The sequence below is a fragment of the Somniosus microcephalus genome, chromosome 7, assembly GCF_052327205.1.
Source record: "Somniosus microcephalus isolate GS21.2 chromosome 7, FLI_Smic_1.0, whole genome shotgun sequence".
NCBI classification, from domain to species: Eukaryota; Metazoa; Chordata; class Chondrichthyes; order Squaliformes; family Somniosidae; genus Somniosus; species Somniosus microcephalus.
This window is the reverse complement of record NC_140993.1, coordinates 12,250,626-12,272,207: the sequence shown is the minus strand read 5'-3', so window position 1 is coordinate 12,272,207 and position 21,582 is coordinate 12,250,626. Positions and strand designations below refer to the sequence as shown.

The 21,582-nt window shown below is 45.8% G+C and overlaps 1 protein-coding gene across 6 annotated transcripts in view; it reads left to right on the top strand.

Annotated features, from left to right (window-relative positions):
- Window positions 1–2,209: 2,209 nt before the first annotated feature.
- Window positions 2,210–21,582, top strand: part of LOC147114515 (zinc finger protein 521-like) — a 740,808-nt gene continuing 721,435 nt past the window's right edge. For 4 of the 6 annotated variants that reach the window (XM_085992239.1, XM_085992237.1, XM_085992236.1 and 1 more), the window contains exons 1-2: window positions 2,210–2,816; window positions 11,857–11,916. In XM_085992239.1, the coding sequence (XP_085848365.1) occupies window positions 2,777–2,816; window positions 11,857–11,916 (100 nt within the window). In that variant the 5' untranslated portion in view covers window positions 2,210–2,776. Of the gene's footprint in view, window positions 2,817–11,856; window positions 11,932–21,582 lie in introns of all 6 variants that reach the window. The other 2 variants (XM_085992238.1, XM_085992240.1) reach the window with 2 other exon arrangements.

Sequence of the window (21,582 nt, the reverse complement as noted above, 5' to 3'; positions counted from 1 at the left end):
CAGGCACTAGTTGCTTTGTGCCCCATTAGTGCCCTCTTAGGGAGGCGCAAAGCAGCCAAATTTTTAGGCCTACAACTTTTCAATATATTACTAATTTCAAAATATTACAACTTTCCTAACTATTACAACTTTCTAAATTTTACAACTTTTCTAATAATTACAACTTTCTAAATATTAAAACTTTTCAAAATATTACAACTTTCTAAATATTACAACTTTTCAATATTAAAACTTTTCACAATATTACAACTTTCTAAATAGTACAACTTTTCTAAATATTACAGCTTTCTAAATATTAAAACTTTTCAAAATATTACAACTTTTCTAAATATTACAACTTTTTAAATTACAACTTTCTAAATATTACAACTTTCTAAATATTACAACTTTTCAAAATATTACAACTTTCTAAATATTAAAACTTTTCAAAAAATTACAACTTTGTAAATATCACAAATCTTTTCAAAATTTTAAAACTTTAAAAAATATTACAACTTTCTAAATATTACTTTTCTAAATATTAAAACTTTCTAAATATTACAACTTTTAAAAATATTACAACTTTCTAAATATTACTTTTCTAAATATTAAAGCTTTCTAAATATTACAACTTTTAAAAATATTACAACTTTCTAAATATTACAACTTTTCAAAATATTACAACTTTCAAAATATTACAACTTTTCAAATTATTACAACTTTCTAAATATTACAACTTTTCAAAATATTACAACTTTTCTAAATATTACAACTTTTCAAAATGTTAAAACTTTTCAAAATATTACAACTTTCTAAATATTGCAACTTTCTAAATATTAAAACTTTTCTAAATATTACAACTTTCTAAATATTACAACTTTTCAAAATATTACAACTTTCTAAATATTACAACTTTTCAAAATATTACAAGTTTCTAAATATTACAACTTTTCAAAATATTAAAACTTTTCTAAATATTACAACTTTCTAAATATTACAACTTTTCTAAGTATTACAACTTTCTAAATATTACAACTCTCTAAGTATTACAACTTTTCAAAATATTACAAGTTTCTAAATATTACAACTTTTCAAAATATTAAAACTTTTCTAAATATTACAACTTTCTAAATATTACAACTTTCTAAATATTACAACTTTTCTAAATATTACAACTTTTCAAAATATTAAAACTTTTCTAAATATTACAACTTTCTAAATATTACAACTTTCTAAATATTACAACTTTTCTAAATATTACAACTTTTCAATATATTACAACTTTCTAAGTATTGCAACTTTCTAAATATTACAACTTTTCTAAATATGACAACTTTCTAAATATTAAAACTTTTCAGATTACAACTTTTTAAAATATTACAATTTCAACATATTACAATTTTCAAAATATTATAACTTCAAAATAATACCACTTTTCGAACTATTAGTCTTTCAATATATTACAACTTTCAAAAATATTACGACTTTCAAAATATTACAACTCTCACAACATTGCAACTTTTCTAAGTATTACAACTTTCAAAATATCACAACCGTTAAAATAAATATTACAACTTTTCAAAATATTATACTTTTCAAAAATATTCCACTCAGAAAGTACTTTCAGAGAGCCACCAGAATACACCTGGGCACCAACAACATCAGAGAGAGGGAAAACTGAGAATCGTTCTGAAAATGAGAAACAAACATATTTGTTTTTATTTAATTCCTTGTGAGAGGAAAAAAAAAACCTTTTCTTTTGTGCTGCCGGCGGAGGTGTGGAATAAAAAGCTGTAATAATAATGAAAATAAAAGGACACTGAAATAGACAAACATATGAATTGCAGCCAGAAGGGGGAAGAGTGCAGCTTTGAAAGATGCTTTTAAAAGTGGGAAGAGAGAGAGAGAGAAAAAGAGAAGCAAAAAAAAGGGCAGGAGCAGTGGCTGCAACAGCAACAGCAGCAGCAGCACAAAGCTCCAGATCCTGATTTTTCCGGGGGACGGGGAATCCAGGAGTCCAGATCTTGCTGCCGGCTTTAGGTTTCATCATGCACCAGGCGTGCACTCTGAGGCTGACAATGATTTCCTCAGTGATTACGTACAGTGCGTGTCCCTGTGGGGAAGGGCCCCCCTCTGGAGCCATGCTGATGGGTTTGGGGCCTTGTTTAAATTTTCCATTATTATGTGGACTACCGGAGCGACAGCGCAGTCCAAGACCTTGCAGGTTTGTGATGAGGAGGGAGTGGGGGAATCGCCTCGCTCAATTCTGCTTCCACTCCACCGATAAGACTTAGAACCTTTTGCAAGCGACCGATTCCAGCAAGGATTTTTTTAATGTATATATTTATATAGCAAGTCACCCCCCCCCCAAAAAAAGATAGGATGCGAATCTTTAGTTTTAGAATGCAGAAAAAAGTATCCTAAGCTTCCAGTTTTTTTTTAATTTTAAAAACGTCTGGATTTTTTTTCTTTTTCCTCCCTGTAGTGCATTTTCTCTCATTGCAAAAATATCCCCTCCTCCTGATGGTGGAATTTAAGAGAAAGTCTTTTACTTCTTTATCACACGCAAAAAAAACCTCCAGTAATTTGCTGGGTGCCGCTTTTTTTTTTGGAAGAGGGCAATAAGAAAAAGGCAGAAAAAACAATGAACTGCTTATTTTAATTCTGAGAGACAGAGAGAGCAACATTTACTGAGGACAGCCGAGCAGTGGGAGCGTGTCAAGGGGGCTTTTAATAAGAGAGGAGAGGAAAAAAACCCAGACCCAAGTCTTGAAGAAGGGTATTTTTTGCGTGTAGGATGTCTCGCCGAAAGCAAGCGAAGCCAAGATCGCTGAAAGGTAAGTAGCAAAAATACCCACACATACACACCCTGAATGTGTCAAAAGTTAAATCTAAAAAGGGTGGAAAGTGTGTTTTACTGTTGTTGTTGTAGTATAGGAGCATCCTGTTCTGATTCTGAGCAAAGTAGTGTTTCTCGCTGGGCTGGTGGAGCGGGTGTTGGGACTGTGGGGCTGGTGCTGGGGGGCTGGTGGAGGAGCCGGGTCTGGTGCTGGGACTGTGGGGCTGGTGCTGGGGGGCTGGTGGAGGAGCCGGGTCTGGTGCTGGGGGGCTGGTGGAGGAGCCGGGTCTGGTGCTGGGGCTGTGGGGCTGGTGCTGGGGGGCTGGTGGAGGAGCTGGGTCTGGTGCTGGGACTGTGGTGCTGGTGGAGGGGCCGGGTCTGGTGCTGGGGCTGTGGGGCTGGTGCTGGGGGGCTGGTGGAGGAGCCGGGTCTGGTGCTGGGACTGTGGGACTGGTGCTGGGGGCTGATGGAGGAGCCGGGTCTGGTGCTGGGGCTGTGGGGCTGGTGCTGGGGGGCTGATGGAGGAGCCGGGTCTGGTGCTGGGACTGTGGAGCTGGTGCTGGGACTGTGGGACTGTTGCTGGGGGGCTGATGGAGGAGCTGGGTCTGGTGCTGGGACTGTGGAGCTGGTGTTGGGGGCTGGTGGAGGAGCCGGGGATGTGGTGGTGAAGTCCAGGATATGGAGGGTGGGGAGGATGGGGGGATCAGCGGCTGCCTCAGTGCCGCTGGATAGATGCTAAGGTCGGGGGAGATTTGGCTTCTACACCCCCCCCCCCCCCCTCTCATCTATCGCTCACTGTATAATTTGTGTGGGTGCTGGTGGGACTTAATTGAGATACGATCATGGGAGGGGAGGGGAGGGGGCTTAGCTAAGATACAATGTGGGACTTAGCTGAGATCCAATGTGGGGGAGACTTTGTTGCGATCGAGTGTGTGGGGCACTTAGCTGAGACCCAATTTGGGACTTAGCTGAGATGCAGTGTGTGGGGGGGTGTGGAGGAATGTTAGGACTTGGTTACACTCGGCGCCGAGTCACGTGGCTCTGGTCCTTTAGCTACAAGAAGCTTTTTTTTAATAAAAAAATAAACAAAATTAAAAATAAGAATAAGTGTCCAGTCCAGAGCGAGAGGAAGCCAGATGGATTTGATTTGCCGGCGGCTCTGTAGCAGCCCGGGGTTAACCAGTCCCTGTTCCTCCTTTGAAATGTACACACGGATATTGACAAGCGCCCCGCATTCCTCCGAACCAGATACAATTGTATCTCCGCAAAAAAAGGACTTCATTCGGTTGGATTTTTTTGTTTGTTAACAGGGACTGAAGCCCACAGAATATAACTTCGATTCGTAATAATAAGTTCAACGTTTATTTAAAAAGAAATGCGAGGCAGCCGGAATGTTTTTTAAAAATTTTTTTTATTAGTCAACGAAAAAAACATCGAAGTTTAGTATTTTTGTCATTTCAGTAACAGTTAAGAGACTCCTGCAACTTAAAGTGATCTTTAAGACGGGCTTGTATTGTGTCTTTTTTAAATTTGGAAATGGTGCTGAAATCGTTTTGGGGATTTTTTTTTTAAACACACACTGTGCGAAATAAGGAAATTAGCATCTGCTTAAAAGAATCTGCGTTGCTGGGTGATCTTCCTGAATGGGGGGTGGGGGGGGGGGGGGTGGTGTAGTCTTGTCCTATTTGGGGGGGGGGCGGTGGTGTAGTCTTGTCCTATTTGGTTTTGAAGGTGTTTCTCTGGTGTTTGAGCCTGGTAAAGGGGAGCTAGCTAACTAGCTGCAAGAATGTAACCAGGCGTACCAACTGAATAAGGATTTCTTCCCCACCCTCCTTCCAAAAATTAAAGTTAAATTAATTTGGCTCAAGGGGGGGAGTTTAGAGTTTTGCAGACAGATGTTGAGAATGCAGTTGTTGTGACTTGATTATGAGGAGAAATGTGTCATTACTCCGATTGGCACGTTCATTAATTGCCAGTGAAAAGAGGGCATTTCACATTTAACCTCTTGTGTGGCAGCAAGGAACAGGGCATTAAGGAGCAGGATTTCGCTGAATTCTCAACATCACCTCTCTGAGATAATTGAGGGTCAGAATTATTCTGAATTCAGACACAACAGGGAAATATGTGCATCCGTTTTTATATTTTAAGTTTTTGAGATCGGACTGGGTCAGGAGGAACTTGTTAATTATAAATGATAAGGAGCTGATTTTAAGTATGGACAATGAAGCCATTGTTTGTGTGGCTACAAATTGATTATGAGCAGAGATATGAGATGCCCGCACTTATTGGACGGGGACTAGAGCAGTAACTACCAATTGTGAGTGTTGGGTCCTGTGCTCTGAATAATGAACCTGTTTCACTGTTTGCCCTATCTGGATGAACGACTCTGTGGGGCGAATCAGCCAACATCAGCCATGCACCTGAAAGCAAGGGGAGAATACTGGAAATTCTTGGCAGGAGGCTCGGCGAGGTTCAAGTGTAGAGAGGCTGCGGGCACACATGCAATAGTATTTGTCAAAAATTCTCAGCCATCGAGTTAAATTTCCCGCACGGTGTTTAAGTGATGGGCAGCCGGCTTCAGAAACTGCTCTGTGGCGATAGATTGTGCTAAAGGGGCGGGCGGGAAACTTTATCAACAACAACTTGCATTTATACAGCGGTTTAATGTAGTAAAACGTCCCGAGGCACTTCCCGGGAGCGATTATCGGACAAAACCGAGGCACATCAGGAGATAGAAACATAGAAACATAGAAGACAGGAGCAGGAGATTCGGCCCCTCGAGCCTGCTCCGCCATTCAATGAGATCATGGCTGATCATCCAAATTCAGTACCCTGTGTCCCTGCTTTCTCCCCATACCCCTTGATCCCTTTAGTCTTAAGAAATATATCTAACTCCTTCTTGAATATATTTAATGAATTGGCCTCAACTGCCTTCTGTGGTAGAGAATTCCACAGGTTCACCACTCTCTGGGTGAAGAAATTCCTCCTCATCTCAGTCCTAAATGGCTTACCCCTTATCCTTAGACTGTGACCCCTGGTTCTGGACTCCCCCGCCATCAGGAACATCCTTCCTGCATCTAGTCTGTCTAGTCCTGTTAGAATTTTATAAGTTTCAATGAGATCCCCTCTCATTCTTCTAAACTCTAGCGAATATAAGCCCAATCGACCCAATCTCTCCTCATACGTCATTCCTGCCATCCCAGGTATCAGTCTGGTGAATCTTCGCTGCACTCCCTCCAGGGCAAGAACATCCTTCCTCAGATAAGGTGACCAAAACTGCACACAATACTCAAGGTGTGGTCTCACCAAGGCCCTGTACAACTGCAGCAAGACATCCTTGTTCCTGTACTCGAATCCTCTCGCTACGAAGGCCAACATACCATTTGTCGTCTTAACCGCCTGCTGCACCTGCATGCTTACCTTCAGCGACTGGTGCACAAGGACACCCAAGTTTCGTTGCACTTCCCCTTTTCCCAATCTATTGCCGTTCAGATAATAATCTGCCTTCCTGTTTTTGCCACCAAAGATCTTGGGACAGGTGACCAAAAGCTTGTTAGGTTTTAGGGAGTGTCTTAAAGGAGGTGAGAGAGACAGAGAGGGTTATATCATGAGCAGGAAGCTGGGTTGAGATTGTTTGCTATTTCATTAAAGCACCCACGCTGCCCTGATGTGTCACGCTCTCCTAAATGAGATGCTCCATTATGGGGGTACGGTAGCATTGTGATTATGTTACTGGACTAGTAATCCAGAGGCCTGAACTAATGATCCAGAGACTTGAGTTCAAATCCCACCAAGGCAGCTGGGGAATTTAAATTCAATTCAATAAATCTGGAATAAAAAGCTAGTATCAGTAATGGCGACCATGAAACGACCGGATTTACGTAAAAACCCATCTGGTTCACTAATGTCCTTCAGGGAAGGAAATCTGCCACCCTTACCCGGTCTGGCTGATATGTGACTCCAGACCCACAGTAAATGGTTGACTCTTAACTGCCCTCTGAAATGGCCGAGCGAGACACTCGGTTGCAACAAACCGCTAGGAAAAAAGACCTTCACCTCACGGACTGCAGCGGTTCAAGAAGGTGGCTCACCACCACTTTCTCAAGGGCGATTAGGGATGGGCAATAAATGCCGGCCTTGCCAGCAACACCCACATCCCATAAACGAATATTAAAAAAAACTAAATATTCAGGGCCAGAAGATTTGATTCTCCCTCTCTATATACAGGAGTGTCGTGTGTATGCTACACCACCCCTCTAACATAACATAATAAATCAGTCGTTGTTGTCCACATAGGACATAACACTTAAACACTCCTCTGAAGGGAGTCAAGGGAAAGTGGAGTTGAGGTCGAAGATCAGCCATGATCTTATTGAATGGCGGAGCAGGCTCGAGGGGCCGTATGGCCTACTCCTGCTCCTGTTTCTTATGCTCTGTCTCCAGGTACTGTACTTTTTTTATTCATTCATGGGATGTGGGCATCACTGGCAAGGCCAGCATTTATTACCCATTCCTAATTGCCCTCGAGAACCGCTGCAGTCCGTGTGGTGAAGGTGCCCCCACAGTGCTGTTAGGGAGGGAGTTCCAGGATTTTGACCCAGCGACGAGGAAGGAACGGCGATATATTGCCAAGTCGGGATGGTGTGTGACTCGGAGGGGAACTTGGAGGTGGTGGTGTTCCCATGCGCCTGCTGCCCTTGTCCTTCTAGGTGGAAGAGGTCGTGGGTTTGGGAGGTGCTGCCATAGATGTATGTATGTATCAGCGGGGATGGCGGGGGGGGGGGGGAGCGGCAAAGGTCACATGTTTGAGCCCTTTGGAGGGAAAAAAATCAATCTCTCCCAATGTGATTATATTTCTGTAGTATTTAAATGTGGCTGCATAGCACCGACAGTATGATGGTCTGCTTCTATTCTTATTTGATTTATTTTTTACCACTTCCTACTGTGAAATGTGGTGGACTCTGCAGTCTACTGAGAGTTTTACAACTTTAACTCACACCCCCCCCCCCCCCCCCCCCCCCCGAGGTCTACAGTTTGTTTTCCATCTTTTGGATGAGATGTTAAACCGAGGCCCCGTCTGCTCTGTCCGGTGGACGTAAAAGATCTCATGGCACTATTTTGAAGAAGGGCAGCACGGTGGCATAGTGGTTAGCACTGTTGCCTCACAGCGCCAGGAACCCGGGTTCAAATCCGGCCTCGGGTGACTGTCTGTGTGGAGTTTGCACATTCTCCCCGTGTTTGCGTGGGTTTCCTCCGGGTGCTCCGGTTTCCTCCCACAGTCCAAAGATGTGCGGGTTAGGTTGATTGGCCATGATAAAAATTGGCCCTTAGCGTTAGGGGGGATTAAATATGTGGGGTTACGGGGATAGGGCTTGCGTGGGATGGCTGTCGGTGTAGGGACCGGGTGCTACGGTTTGGATGATCAGCCATGATCTCGTTGAATGGCGGAGCAGGCTCGAAGGGCCGAATGGCCTACTCCTGCTTCTATCTTCTATGTTTCCATGTAAGAGCAGGGGAGTTCTCCCCGGTGTCCTGGGGCCAATATTTATCCCTCAATCAACATCACTAAAAACAAATTATCTGGTCATTATCACATTGCTTGTGGGAGCTTGCTGTGCACAAATTGGTTGCCGTGTTTCCTACATTACAACAGTGACTACACTTCAAAAAAGTACTTCATTGGCCATAAAGCGCTTTGAGACGTCCGGTGGTCGGTGAAAGGCGCTATAGAAATGCAAGTCTTTCTTCTAGTTGTTTAGGAGCAGGTTATAACCATATGCTCCCCAGATTGTCCCATTTGGTTTTAGTCTAGATTCAGTCTCCTGTTTTGGCTTGACTTGCGTAGAAAAGTACAACAAACATTGTTGTGTGTTTTTTACGTATTTAAAAATGGTGAGCTCTGAAAGTTGCACTGCACACAGGGTACTTCTGGGGGGGGGGGTGGCGCGGTGCGGTTGAGCTCTGGTTTCTGATTGGGGTGCAATGCCTCAATTTTAAAATTCTCATCCTTGTTTTCAAATCCTTCCATGGCCTCGCCCCTCCCTATCTCTCTAACCTCCTCCAGCCCCACAACCCTCCGAGATCTCTGCGCTCCTCCAATTCCGGCCTCTTTACGCATCCCCGATTTTAATCGCTCCACCATTGGCGGCCGTGCCTTCAGCTGCCTGGGCCCCAAGCTCTGGAATTCCCTCCCTAAACCTCTCCGCCTCTCTCTCCTCCTTTAAAGACGCTCCTTAAAACCGACCTCTTTGACCAACGTTTGGTTGTCTGCCCCTAATATCTCCTTATGTGGCTGGGCGTCAAAGTTTTGTTTGATAATCGCTCCTGTGAAGCACCTTGGGACGTTTTACTACATTAACGGTGCTGTATCAATACAAGTTGTTGTTGCGGCGAACTTTGGACGACAAGGCACTAGTTAGTTTAAACCCCGAGGTATCTAACGAGAGGCCAGAGGTGCAAAGAGTGAATTTGGCCACTTTTCCCAAATCGTGCCATTACAGGGGAGGCAAAAATTGTGCATTTTATTTTATTTCATATTTTTTTTATAGTCTGTCTTAAAATACACCTCTTCAGCACTGATATTGAGCTGGGCTTTGTTAATGCACTTCAGTCCTATCCATGTGTGCTACTGCACCGACTAAAAATGCATTCTCAATTAAGCGAGTGTTGAGCACGTAACTGGTTTCATTTCCTCAGCAGACCTTTATTTAAGGTTATACTGTCTGGTGCTGACAGTCCAGTGGTGTGTATATCTATAATTTTTTTGACATCTAGTTTTACTTTCCTAGTGTCTAAAGCTAGAGAACCAATCCTTTAATAAATTGAATTTAGTTGGTTAATTTGTTTGTATTTCCATAAGGTGGGTTTGTTGAAAGGAAAGCTTTCTTTTATCGTCTTTTTTTTTACAATCACTTTAAAAGCCCTCCAAAGTTTTTTTGTAAGCCCGGAGACTCCTCGGCTCAAGTGAGTTTAAAATGAAAGTGTAAAGGACCGCATGATTGAGAGCACGCTTTGGAATTCCGGGTTCAGCTGCACATTCCATGAGGTTTTTGCACTGCAGCACCCAGCCAAGTTTTGTCACACAGCGTCTGGCCCTAACTCTTACTAATAGACCAGTTCAGTTCGAGAGAGAGAGAAATCGCCACTGTGAATGAAACAAGAGGAATGAATTGCATTATTTTAGCAAAGGTTTCCAACGTGATACCAGGTTTGGAGAACCGTTCATTCACCCCCCTCCCCACCACCTACTTTTGATTTGCAATACCCTGCCTCTCTTAACCACCCCTGTGGCAGATACCACTTGCCTAACCGAGCTAGCAGCTGGACAGCCTCATTCTACGGCCCGTATCAATGCTGCTTTGTGAGCAGGGGGGTGGGGAGCGGAGAACGCAAATGAGGCCCCCTCTTTCTCCTCCGCTGTGCCCTCCACCTGCTACGTAGGCGCCTCATCTCCACTTGCTTCTTACGACTTCTTTGCCCATTTCCTCAATCTCTTTCTCCCCCCCCCCCCCCTCCCAGCCCCCATCGAAGAGTGTAGCTAAAACAGGCATCTCACCATGTGGGGAAATCATGCATTGGTAGCATCCAATATGCTGTGCCACCTGGTCCCGCTTTTAATAAATAAGAGAGCCCAGTTACCAGCGAAAAATGCTTGCGGGACAGATGGCCAACATCGTCTCGAAATGCACTGTGCCCTCCAAGCCGTTCTCGCTGTGTGGAGTTCCAATGTAATGTGGGCATATTTCAAAATAATTTTTGTGATTGTTTGGCTAATTCCCGGTGCCATAATTCACTGCGAAGAGAAAAAAAATGATTATTTTTTTTCTGTTTGTGAATTATTAGCCCGCATCGCACCACCACACGCTGTGTTCCAGCCTGACGGATGAACGTGGAATAAATAGAGCAGGGTACACCTGAGTGTTGCTGTACAGCTGTTCTTTTAGGGATGAGAAATGCCTTCACATGCCTCTTGCACACCTGCAAAAAAAAAACCCACAAGCGACAATACACCGTCACTTGCTCCATATAAGTCCTCATTAACCAAGTTTAAAACAATGCCCCGGCTCCAAGACTGGCCAGCATGAATGCTTCCCTGTTTAGACGGGTCGTAGAGGGAGCGCGCTGCATTCTGCTCGGGGTGGGGTGAGCGTCGGCGACATACTTAATAAAAACGAGGAACTCTTCCCATCCTGTCTTAAACTAAGCGTGTCGAAAAAATCTCTTGCTGGTGCAAATGTCAGAGCTGCTGTAGATGGGTGGAATTGCTATGCATTGATCGAGACCCTGTTCTCTTGTTATACTACAGTACAGTTTTAGAAAGACTTGCATTTCTCCAGCGCCTTTCGCAACCATCGGACGTCCCAAAGCGCTCTACAGCCAACAAAGTACTTTTTTGAAGTGTAGTCACTGTTGTAATGTAGGAAATGTGGCAGCCAATTTGCAATGTGATAATGACCAGATAATCTGCTTTAATGATGTTGATTTGAGGGATAAATATTGGCCCCAGGACTCCGGGGAGAACTCCTCCTGCTCTTGTTCGAAATAGTGGCCGTGGGATCTTTTTCATCTGCCTTTTAACGTCTCATCTGAAAGACGGCACCTCGGACAGTGCGGCACTCCCGCGACACTGCACTGGGAGCGTCAGCCTGGATTCTTTTTGTGCTCGAGTCTCTGAAGCGGGTCTTGAACCCACGACCTATCTGACTCAGAGGCGAGGGTGCTGCCCACTGAGCTACGGCTGGCACTTAGCGAGTCATGTTAATGGGCAGTTAGGGATGGGCAATAAATGCTGGCCTTGCCAGCGACGCCCACATCCCATAATCGAATTTTTTTTTAAAGTTGCTACCCAGTAGTCAGTGCCAGGCACAAGCACAATCCCTTGCCTAACTTTTGTTTTTAGTCTCCCCATTACCATTTTGCACTGCTGAATATGTGAAAAAAAAAATGGTCTATGTAAATAGAACCAGACTGGTGGCGTGTCGTCTCTCCCACTTTTACTAACAACTCTTTTATTTCTTCTCTTTTTTTTTTGGATGCAGTAGAGGAAAATGAGACGGAAGACCTGCATCCTACTGTGGGGCAGACAGGCTCTCAGAGCGGTAATGTTCTAATCTGTAATTAACAGCCGTTTATCATTGAAATAGATTTGGCAAGATTTGGAGGTTGAACTGCTCTCGTACTGACACTGGAAAATTTGCTTTTGTATCACCCGTCAGCGGATGTCAAAGCACCGCTGACACTTATTTCCACAATTTAAAATCTCAGGAAATTGAAGGAACTGTCTAATGTAAATATGTCGTCTCCTTTGCTAGCACCGATGTTGGGTTTTTTTTGTGTGTCGCGTCCTCCCAGTAACAAGGGGGCAGCAAAATCAGCGATTAATTGCCGAGAGAGAGAGAGAGCTGTTGCATTATTCCGTGTCATTTGTATATCTTTTATTTTTAAAAGTGAAGGTGGCAATGAATTTGCAAGAGTGGCTTCTCCATCTGTCAGTGTATGTGTTGGTGTGTCTGTACCTGAGACCGAGCAGAGCTGTAATATCTCGCCTACACGGAGGAAATCTGCCACCGTGTTAAACTGGATCTAAAATTAACTTGTTACTGAGGCTGCAAGATCTTAAACAGATATTTATTGAGACTGTACCGTTGAAATAGTCACCGCGCAGTGGAATTAAGGCGTGCGGGATATATGGAGTCATAGAGTCGCACAGCACAGAAGGAGGCCATTCGGCCCATCGTGCCTGTGCCGGCTCTTTGAACGAGCTCTCCAATTAGTCCCACTCCCCCTGCTCTTTCCCCACAGCCCTGCAAATTCATTCCCTTCAAGTATTTATCCAATTTCCTTTTGAAAGTTACTATTGAATCTGCTTCCACCGCCCTTTCAGGCAGCGCATTCCCGATCACAACAACTCGCTGCGTAAAAAAAGAAATTCTCCTCATCTCCCCTCTGGATTTTATTTGCTGATTATCCTAAGTCCGTGTCCTCTGGTTACCGACCCTCCTGCCAGTGGAAACAGTGTCTCCCTATCTACTCCATCCAAACCCTTCCTAATTTGGCACACGTGGTCCCTATCCCCAAGTTGTGAACCCTGTGTGGGGTGTGTCGGCTCGGGGCTGGGTCACGCACAACTTCCTGGTGGCCTGATGCTTAACTCCTCTCATTCTTAAATTCCCCTTGCACTCTCTTGACGTTCGTGGGGCTGACACTAGGCAGTTGCTTCGGAGCAACATAGGGACTCTGCTGGGCGTTCCCCACAGGCTGCGATGTGGCATCGCCCCTCGGGAATACTGAACACAGAAGGAATTGGTCACTCACTCCTACCACAGCATTACATCGAATGTACAGCGCAGAAACAGGCCATTCGGCCCAACTGGTTATGCTCCACATGAGCCTCCTCCCACCCCTCTTCATCTCACCCTATCACCACATCCTTCTAGTCCTTTCTCCCTCATATGTTTGTCCAGCGTCCCCTTAAATCCATCTATACTATTCGCCTCAACCACTCCCTGTGGTAGCGAGTTCCACATTCTCACCACTCTCTGGGTAAAGAAGTTTCTCCTGAATTCCCGATTGGATTTATTAGTGACTGTCTTATATTTATGGCCCCTAGTTCTGGTCTCCCCCACAAGTGGAAACATCTTCTCTACCTCTACCTTATCGAACCCTTGCATAATTTTAAAGATGTCTATCAGGTCACCGCTCGATCTCTTTTCTAGAGAAAACAGCTCCAACCTATTCATTGTTTTCTGATGCGTATAACCTCTCAGTTCTGGTATCCTCCTTGTTTGTAGATTTCACAGTGCTATGAAAAGGGCCCGGCTTTTTTTTAAGCTGATCTTTGCTGTTGAATTTAATTTCAACCAGGCCAGTGGGCGGAAAGACTTGCATTTCTATCGCGCCTTTCACGGCCGCAGGACGTCCCAAAGCGCTTTACAGCCAATTTTTGAAGTGTAGTCACTGTTGTAATGTAGGAAATGCGGCAGCCAATTTGTGCACAGCAAGCTCCCACAAACAGCAATGTGATTTTTTTAATCACTGATGTTGGTTGAGGGATAAGTATTGGCCCCAGGACACCGGGGAGAACTCCCCTGCTCTTCTTCGAAATAGCGCCATGACTACACGTTAAAAAGTACTTTGTTGGCTGTAAATCGCTGTGAGAGGTCCTGAAGTTGTGAAAGGCACTATATAGAATCATAGAATGGTTACAGCACAGAAGGAGGCCATTCGGCCCGTCGAGCCCGTGCCAGCTCTCTGCGAGAGCACTTCAGCTAGTCACACTCCCCCGCCCTTTCCCCGTAACCCTGCAAATTGTTTTCCTTCAGGCACTTATCCAACTCCCTTTTGAAAGCCACGATTGAATCTGCCTCTACAACAACAACTTGTATTTATATAGCGTCTTTAACGTAGTAAAACGTCCCAAGGCGCTGCACAGGAGTATTTTAAGACAACAAATTTGACACCGAGCCACATAAGGATAAATTAGGGCAGGTGACCAAAAGCTTGGACAAAGAGGTAGGTTTTAAGGAGCGTCTTAAAGGAGGAGAGAGAGGTAGCGAGGCGGAGAGGTTTAGGCAGGGAATTCCAGAGCTTAGGGTCCAGGCAACAGAAGGCACGGCCACCAAATGTTGAGCGATTTATAATCAGGGATGCTCAAGAGGGCAGAATTAGAGGAGCCCAGATATCTCGTGGGGTGGGGGGGTGGGTTGTGGGGCTGGAGGAGATTACAGAGATAGGGAGGGGCGAGGCCATGGGAGGATTTGAAAACAAGGATGAGAATTTTGAAATTGAGGCGCTGCTTAACCGGGAGCCAATGTAGGTCAGCGAGCACAGGGGGTGATGGGCGAACGGGACTTGGTGCGAGTTAGGACACGGGCAGCCGAGTTTTGGATGACCTCAAGTTTATGTAGGGTGGAATGTGGGAGGCCAGCCAGGAGTGTGTTGGAATAGTCAAGTCTAGAGGTAACAAAGGCATGGATGAGGGTTTCAGCAGTGGATGAGCTGAGGCAAGGACAGAGACAGGCGATGTTACAGAGGTGGAAGTAGGCGATCTTTGTTATGCTGCGGATATGTGGTCAGAAGCTCATTTCAGGGTCAAATATGACACCAAGGTTGCGAACAGTGTGGTTCAGCCTCAGACAGATGTTAGGGAGCGGAATGGAGTCAGTGTCTAGGGAACGGAGTTTGTGGCGGGGACCGAAAACAATGGCTTCGGTCTTCCCAATATTTAATTGGGAATATCTACCACCCTTTCAGGCAGTGCATTCCAGATCCTAACCACTCGCTGCGTAAAAAAGTTTTTAAGAACATAAGAAGTAGGAGCAGGAGTAGGCCATACGGCCCCTCGGGCCTGCACCGCCATTCAATAGGATCATGGCTGATCTGAATCTAGACTCACGTCCACTTCCCTGCCCTCTCCCCGTAACCCCTAATTCCCTTATCTGCTAGGAAAATGTCTATCTCCATTTTAAATTTATTTAATGTTGCAACTTCCACAGCTCTCTGGGGTAGCAAATTCCATAGATTTACTACCCTCTGAGTGAAGAAGTTTCTCCTCATCTCAGTTTTGAAAGGGCAGCCCCTTATTCTAAGATTATGCCCCCTAGTTCTAGTCTCACCCATCAGTGGAAACATCCTCACCGCATCCACCCGATCAAGCCCCCTCACAATCTTATATGTTTCGATAAGATCGCCTCTCATTCTTCTGAACTCCAATGAGTAGAGGCCCAACCTACTCAACCTTTCCTCATACGTCAACCCCCTCATCTCTGGAATCAACCGAGTGAACCTTATCTGAACCGCCTCGAGAGCAAGTATATCTTTTCTTAAATATTTCTCAAAACTGCACACAGTATTCCAGGTGTGGCCTCACCAATACCCTGTATAGCTGCAGCAAGACTTCCCTGTTTTTATACTCCATCCCCCTTGCAATAAAAGCCAAGATTCCATTGGCCTTCCTGATCACCTGCTGCACCTGCATACTAACTTTTTGTGTTTCATGCACCAGGACCCCCAGATCCCTTTGTACTGTAGCACTTTGCAGTTTCTCTCCATTTAGATAATAACTTGCTCTTTGATTTTTTTCTGCCAAAGTGCATAACCTCACACTTTCCAACATTATGTTGCATCTGCCAAATTTCTGCCCACTCCCTTAGCCTGTCTATGTCCTTTTGCAGGTTTTTTACGTCCTCCTCACTCATTGCTTTCCCTCCCATCTTTGTATCGTCAGCAAACTTGGATATGTTGCACTCGGTCCCTTCCTCCAAATTGTTAATATAGATTGTAAAGAGTTGGGGTCCCAGCACTGACCCCTGCGGAACACCACTAGTTACTGATTGCCAGCCCGAGAATGAACCATTTATCCCAACTCTTTGTTTTCTGTTGGATAGCCAATCTTCCACCCATGCCAGTATATTACCCCCAATCCCGTGATTTTTTATCTTGATCAGTAATCTTTTGTGTGGAACCTTGTCGAATGCCTTTTGGAAGTCCAAATACACTACATCCACTGGTTCCCCTTTATCCACCCTGTATGTTACATCCTCAAAGAATTCGAACAAATTTGTCAAACATGACTTCCCCTTCGTAAAACCATGCTGACTCTGTCCTATTAAATCATGTTTATCCAAATGCTCTGTTACTGTTTCCTTAATAATGGACTCCAACATTTTGCCAACCACAGATGTTAGGCTAACTGGTCTATAGTTTCCAGCTTTTTGTCTACTTCCCTTCTTAAATAAGGGTGTTACATTAGCAGTTTTCCAATCTGCCGGGACCTTTCCTGAGTCCAGGGAGTTCTGGAAAATAATCACCAATGCATCCACAATCCCTACCGCCACTTCTCTCAAGACCCTAGGATGTAGGCCATCAGGTCCGGGGGATTTATCCGCCTTAAGTCCCATTATTTTACTGAGTACCATCTCCTTAGTGATTTTAATCGTGTTTAGCTCCTCCCCCCCCCCCCCCCCCCCCACCCCCCATTGCCCCCTGTTTGTCCAGTGTTGGGATATTTTTAGTGTCCTCTACTGTAAAGACTGATACAAAATATTTGTTCAGCGTCTTTGCCATCTCCATGTTCCCCACCACTAGTTTGCCGGTCCCATCCTCTAAGGGACCAACGTTCACTTTAGCCACCCTTTTTCTTTTTATATAGCTGTAGAAACTCTTGCTATCTGTTTTTATATTTTTTGCTAGTTTACTTTCATAATCTATCTTCCCTTTCTTAATTAATCTTTTAGTTATTGTTTGCTGGCTTTTAAATGCTTCCCAATCTTCTATCCTCCCACTAGATTTGGCTACGGATGGCTGTCTTTTCTTTTACTCCCCTTTTTCCTCAGTGGAATATATTTATCTTGAAAGATGTGAAATATCTCCTTGAATGTAGACCACTGCTCTTGTACCATCTTACACTTTGATCTGTTTTCCCAGTCCACTTTAGTCAATTCTACTCTCATACCTTCATAGTCTCCTTTATTTAAGCTTATTAGTACGTTGGTTTGAGATCCAACTCTCACCCTCAAACTGAATTTGGAATTCAACCATATTATGGTCACTCATTCCAAGGGGATCCTTTACTAGGACATTTTTTATTAATCCTGTCTCATTACACAGGACCAGATCTAAGATTGCCTTCCCCCTGGTTGGTTCAGTTACATACTGCTCAAGGAACCCGTCCCTAATACACTCTATGAACTCTTCCTCAATGCTGCCATGCCCAATTTGATTAGTCCAGTCAATATGAAAGTTAAAAGCCCCCATGATTATAGCTGTTCCCTTATTACAAGCCCCAACTATTTCCTGATTTATACTCCGACCAACAGAGTTGCAAATGTTAGGAGGCCTATAGACTACGCCCACTAGTGACTTTTTCCCCTTATTATTCCTTATCTCCACCCAAACTGTTTCACTATCCTGATCCTTTGACCCAATATCATTTCTGACTATTGCAGTGATTCCATCCTTTATTAACATAGCAACCCCACCTCCCTTTCCTTCCTGTCTGTCCTTCCTAATTGTCAAATATCCTTGTATGTTTAGTTCCCAGTCATGACTATCTTGCAGCCATGTTTCCGTAATGGCCACCAGATCATACCCATGTGTAGTTATTTGTACCGTCAACTCGTCAATTTTGATACGAATGCTGCGTGCATTCAGATAAAGAACTTTCAAATATGTTTTCTGACAATTTATTCCTGCTTTTACCCCTTTTACTACTTTACCTTTTATCATTATACATTCTGTCCCTTCCTGACACGCTCTGGTTTTTAATTCCCCCACTGCTACTTTGCTCTATTGCCTTCTCCGCTGTCATTTTTATTTTTCGCTCTCTTAAAACCTCCCCCCCACTAATTAGTTTAAAGCCCCCTCTACAGCCCTAGTTATTCGATTCGCCAGGATTCTAGTCCCAGCACTGGCCAAGTGAAGTCCGTCCCAACGGAACAGCTCTCTCCTGTCCCAGTACTGGTGCCAGTGTCCCAAGAAGCAAAACCCATTTCTCCCACACCAGCCTTTGAGCCACGCATTTAACTCTCTAATTTTATTTACCCTAGCCAAATTTGCATGTGGCTCAGGTAGTAATCCAGAGATTATTACCCATGTGGTTCTGCTTTTTAATTTGGCCCTAGCTGCTCAAACTCCCTCAGCAGAACCCCCTTCCTTGTCCTATCTATGTCATTGGTACCAACATGGACCACGACAACTGGATCCTCCCCCCTCCCACTCCAAGTTTCTCTCCAGCCCAGAGGAGATGTCCTTAACCCTGGCACCGGGCAGGCAACACAGCCTTCGGGACTCTCGCTCTCGGCTGCAAAAAAACTCTATCTATCCCCCTAACGATACTATCCCCTACCACTACAACATTTCTTTTAACTCCCCCCCACTTGAATGGCCCCTCGCTCCACGGTGCTGTGGCCAGGTTGCTCATCATCCCCGCAGTCCCTGTTCCCATCCTCACAGGGAGTAAGAGCCTCAAACCTGTTTGACAAGAGCAAGGGCTGCGGCTCCTCCAACACTACCTCTTGGATCCCCGTACCTGCCTCACTTCTAGTCTCACCATCCTGACCCTGGCCACGGAGTACATCTGAATTAATTAATCTAATGGGTGTGACTACCTCCTGATACACAGGCCTAGAAATTCAGTTTGGGGCGGCCAGCTCGCTCGCGCCCAGAAAGCACCGCTGCGCGCGGAGCCACTTGCGCCCGCCGGAAATTCAGTTTCAGTGCCCCAACTCGAAGGCGGCCGCTATTCAAGGGTTTCGGCGCCCCCGCTTGGGGCGTTGAAACTGAATATCGGCGCTAGGTGCCGCAGCGCCACCCGCTGCGGAGCGGCAGGCTGCGGTACTGCAGGCCTTCCTCCCTCTCTTAAGGGGGAGGTGCCTGCAACAGCGAGATAGCCGCTCGCTAGTGCCGGCAAATGAGCCCAGCACCACGGAGAAGTGCCGGGCTCCCGGAAAACAGCCGGCAATGCCACGGGGGGGGGGGGGGGTGGAGGAGGAGGCCGGGGAAGGAGGTGCGGGCAGGCGGCCGCCGAAAAAGCAGCCGACCGCACCTCCGCCTTAACTCGCCCCACTAACGCTACAGGACGGCCCCCGTTTTCTGATCGCTGTTTGCGGCCGCTGCAGAAGAGGCGGCCGCAACTAAATATGGCGGTCGGGCCGGTAGTGGGGCGGTAGCGGGGCACTGCGCACACTGATGACGTCATCGGTGGCGGCGTAGCGCTACTGGCTAACGCCGCCATTACCGCAGCGCTGAATATCGGCGCAAGCTCAGCAAGTGGCGCTAAAGCCCTCTTTGGGCGAAAACTGGGCACAAAGCCTACTGAATTTCTAGCCCACAGAGTCCAGGTAACTCTCCCCCTCCCTGATGTGTCTCAGTGTTTGAAGCTCGGATTCCAGCTCTTCAACACGGAGCCGGAATTCCTCGAGCAGCCAACACTTACTGCAAATGTGATCACCGTGAGCATCAGTGGTGTCCACCAGCTCCCACATATTGCAGCAGCAACACATCACCTGATCTCCCATTCTATGTAATTAATTAAATTTATTAATATTATTTTTAAATACCCTCTGCTCCGATTCTAGATGATGAATATCGCACCTTAGAAACTATAAACCACAGAGTTTAAGCTTAAAAAAGAGAGAAATACTTACCAACCAATAACTTACCCGCTTTCTGGTGACGTCACACTTGGATTACTTTTTACCTCTCTCCTTCCCTCCGAGTTCCAAGTTCGGAGACTGGTACGCCTTACCTGGTCTCTGGGGCCTTTTATAGCCCCGCTCTGCCGCTCGAGATTCCCGCCGATGCTGTGAGGCCTTACCTGGTCTCTGGGGCCTTTTATAGCCCCGCTCTGCCGCTCGAGATTCCCGCCAACGCTGTGAGGCCTTACCTGGTCTCTGGGGCCTTTTATAGCCCCGCTCTGCCGCTTGAGATTCCCGCCGATGCTGTGAGGCCTTACCTGGTCTCTGGGGCCTTTTATAGCCCCGCTCTGCCGCTCGAGATTCCCGCCGACGCTGTGAGGCCTTACCTGGTCTCTGGGGCCTTTTATAGCCCCGCTCTGCCGCTCGAGATTCCCGCCTTTGGTTCTTCTGTCAATCACCTTAAATCTGTGTCCTCTGGTTCTCGACCCTTCTGCCAATGGAAACAGTTTCTCTCTATCTGCTCTGTCCAGACCCCTCATGATTTTGAGCACCTCTCTCAAACCTCCTCTCAATCTTCTCCGCTCTAAGGAGAACAACCCCAGCTTCTCCAGTCTATCCACGTAACTGAAGTCCCTCATCCCTGGAACCATATAAGTGCAAGTCTTTCCAGAGATTAAATTATTTTCAATCTGTGAGGCTCGTGGCTGCCATTTGAAAAGACCACAAAATTCCAAAGCACTCAGTTGAGACCTTCTGCCATGTGGGACACGTGAGCAGCAAGTGTTACCTACCTGTGTTGCTGGCAGTAGCATGAAATTCGAGCGGGTTTTGCCGGAGATGCTGCCTGGGGATGGCCCAGCAGGCATCTGATGTAAATCAGGCCCAAAGCCCATTATTAGGTGGGCTTCGAGCCTCCCCGCTCCAGACCAGGGATCACCCTGTTGGCTCTGGCAATCAAGCACCAACCTCACCTTTCACCCCACCAGCCTCCACATTCAACGGATCATCCTCCGGCATTTCCACTACCTCCAAAGTGATCCCACCACCAAACGTATCTTCCCCTCCCCTCCCCTTTCAGCATTCCGCAGGGACCGCTCTCTCCGAGACACCCTAGTCCACTCCTCTATCACCCCAAACAGCCCTTCCCCTTCGCCTGGCACCTTCCCGTGCAAGCGGAGGAGATGTAACACCTGCCCCTATACCTCCCCCCTCCCCACTGTCCAGGGCCCCAAACACCCCTTCCAGGTGAAACAGCGATTTACTTGTACTTCTCGCAATCTAGTATACTGTATTCGCTGCTCACGATGCGGTCTCCTCTACATTGGGGAGACCAAACGCAGATTGGGTGACCGCTTTGCGGAACACCTCCGTTCAGTCCGTAAGGGTGACCCCGAGCTTCCGGTCGCCTGTCATTTCAATTCACCGCTCCATTCCCACTCGGACCTCACCGTCCTTGGCCTCTTGTACTGTTCCACGGAAGCTCAACGTAAACTCGAGGAACAGCACCTCATCTTCCGATTAGGCACTCTGCAGCCTTCCGGTCTCAATATCGAGTTCAACAATTTCAGATCATAACCTCGGCCCCTATTTCATTTTTACTTATATTTTTCCACTCCTTTCCTCCCCCCC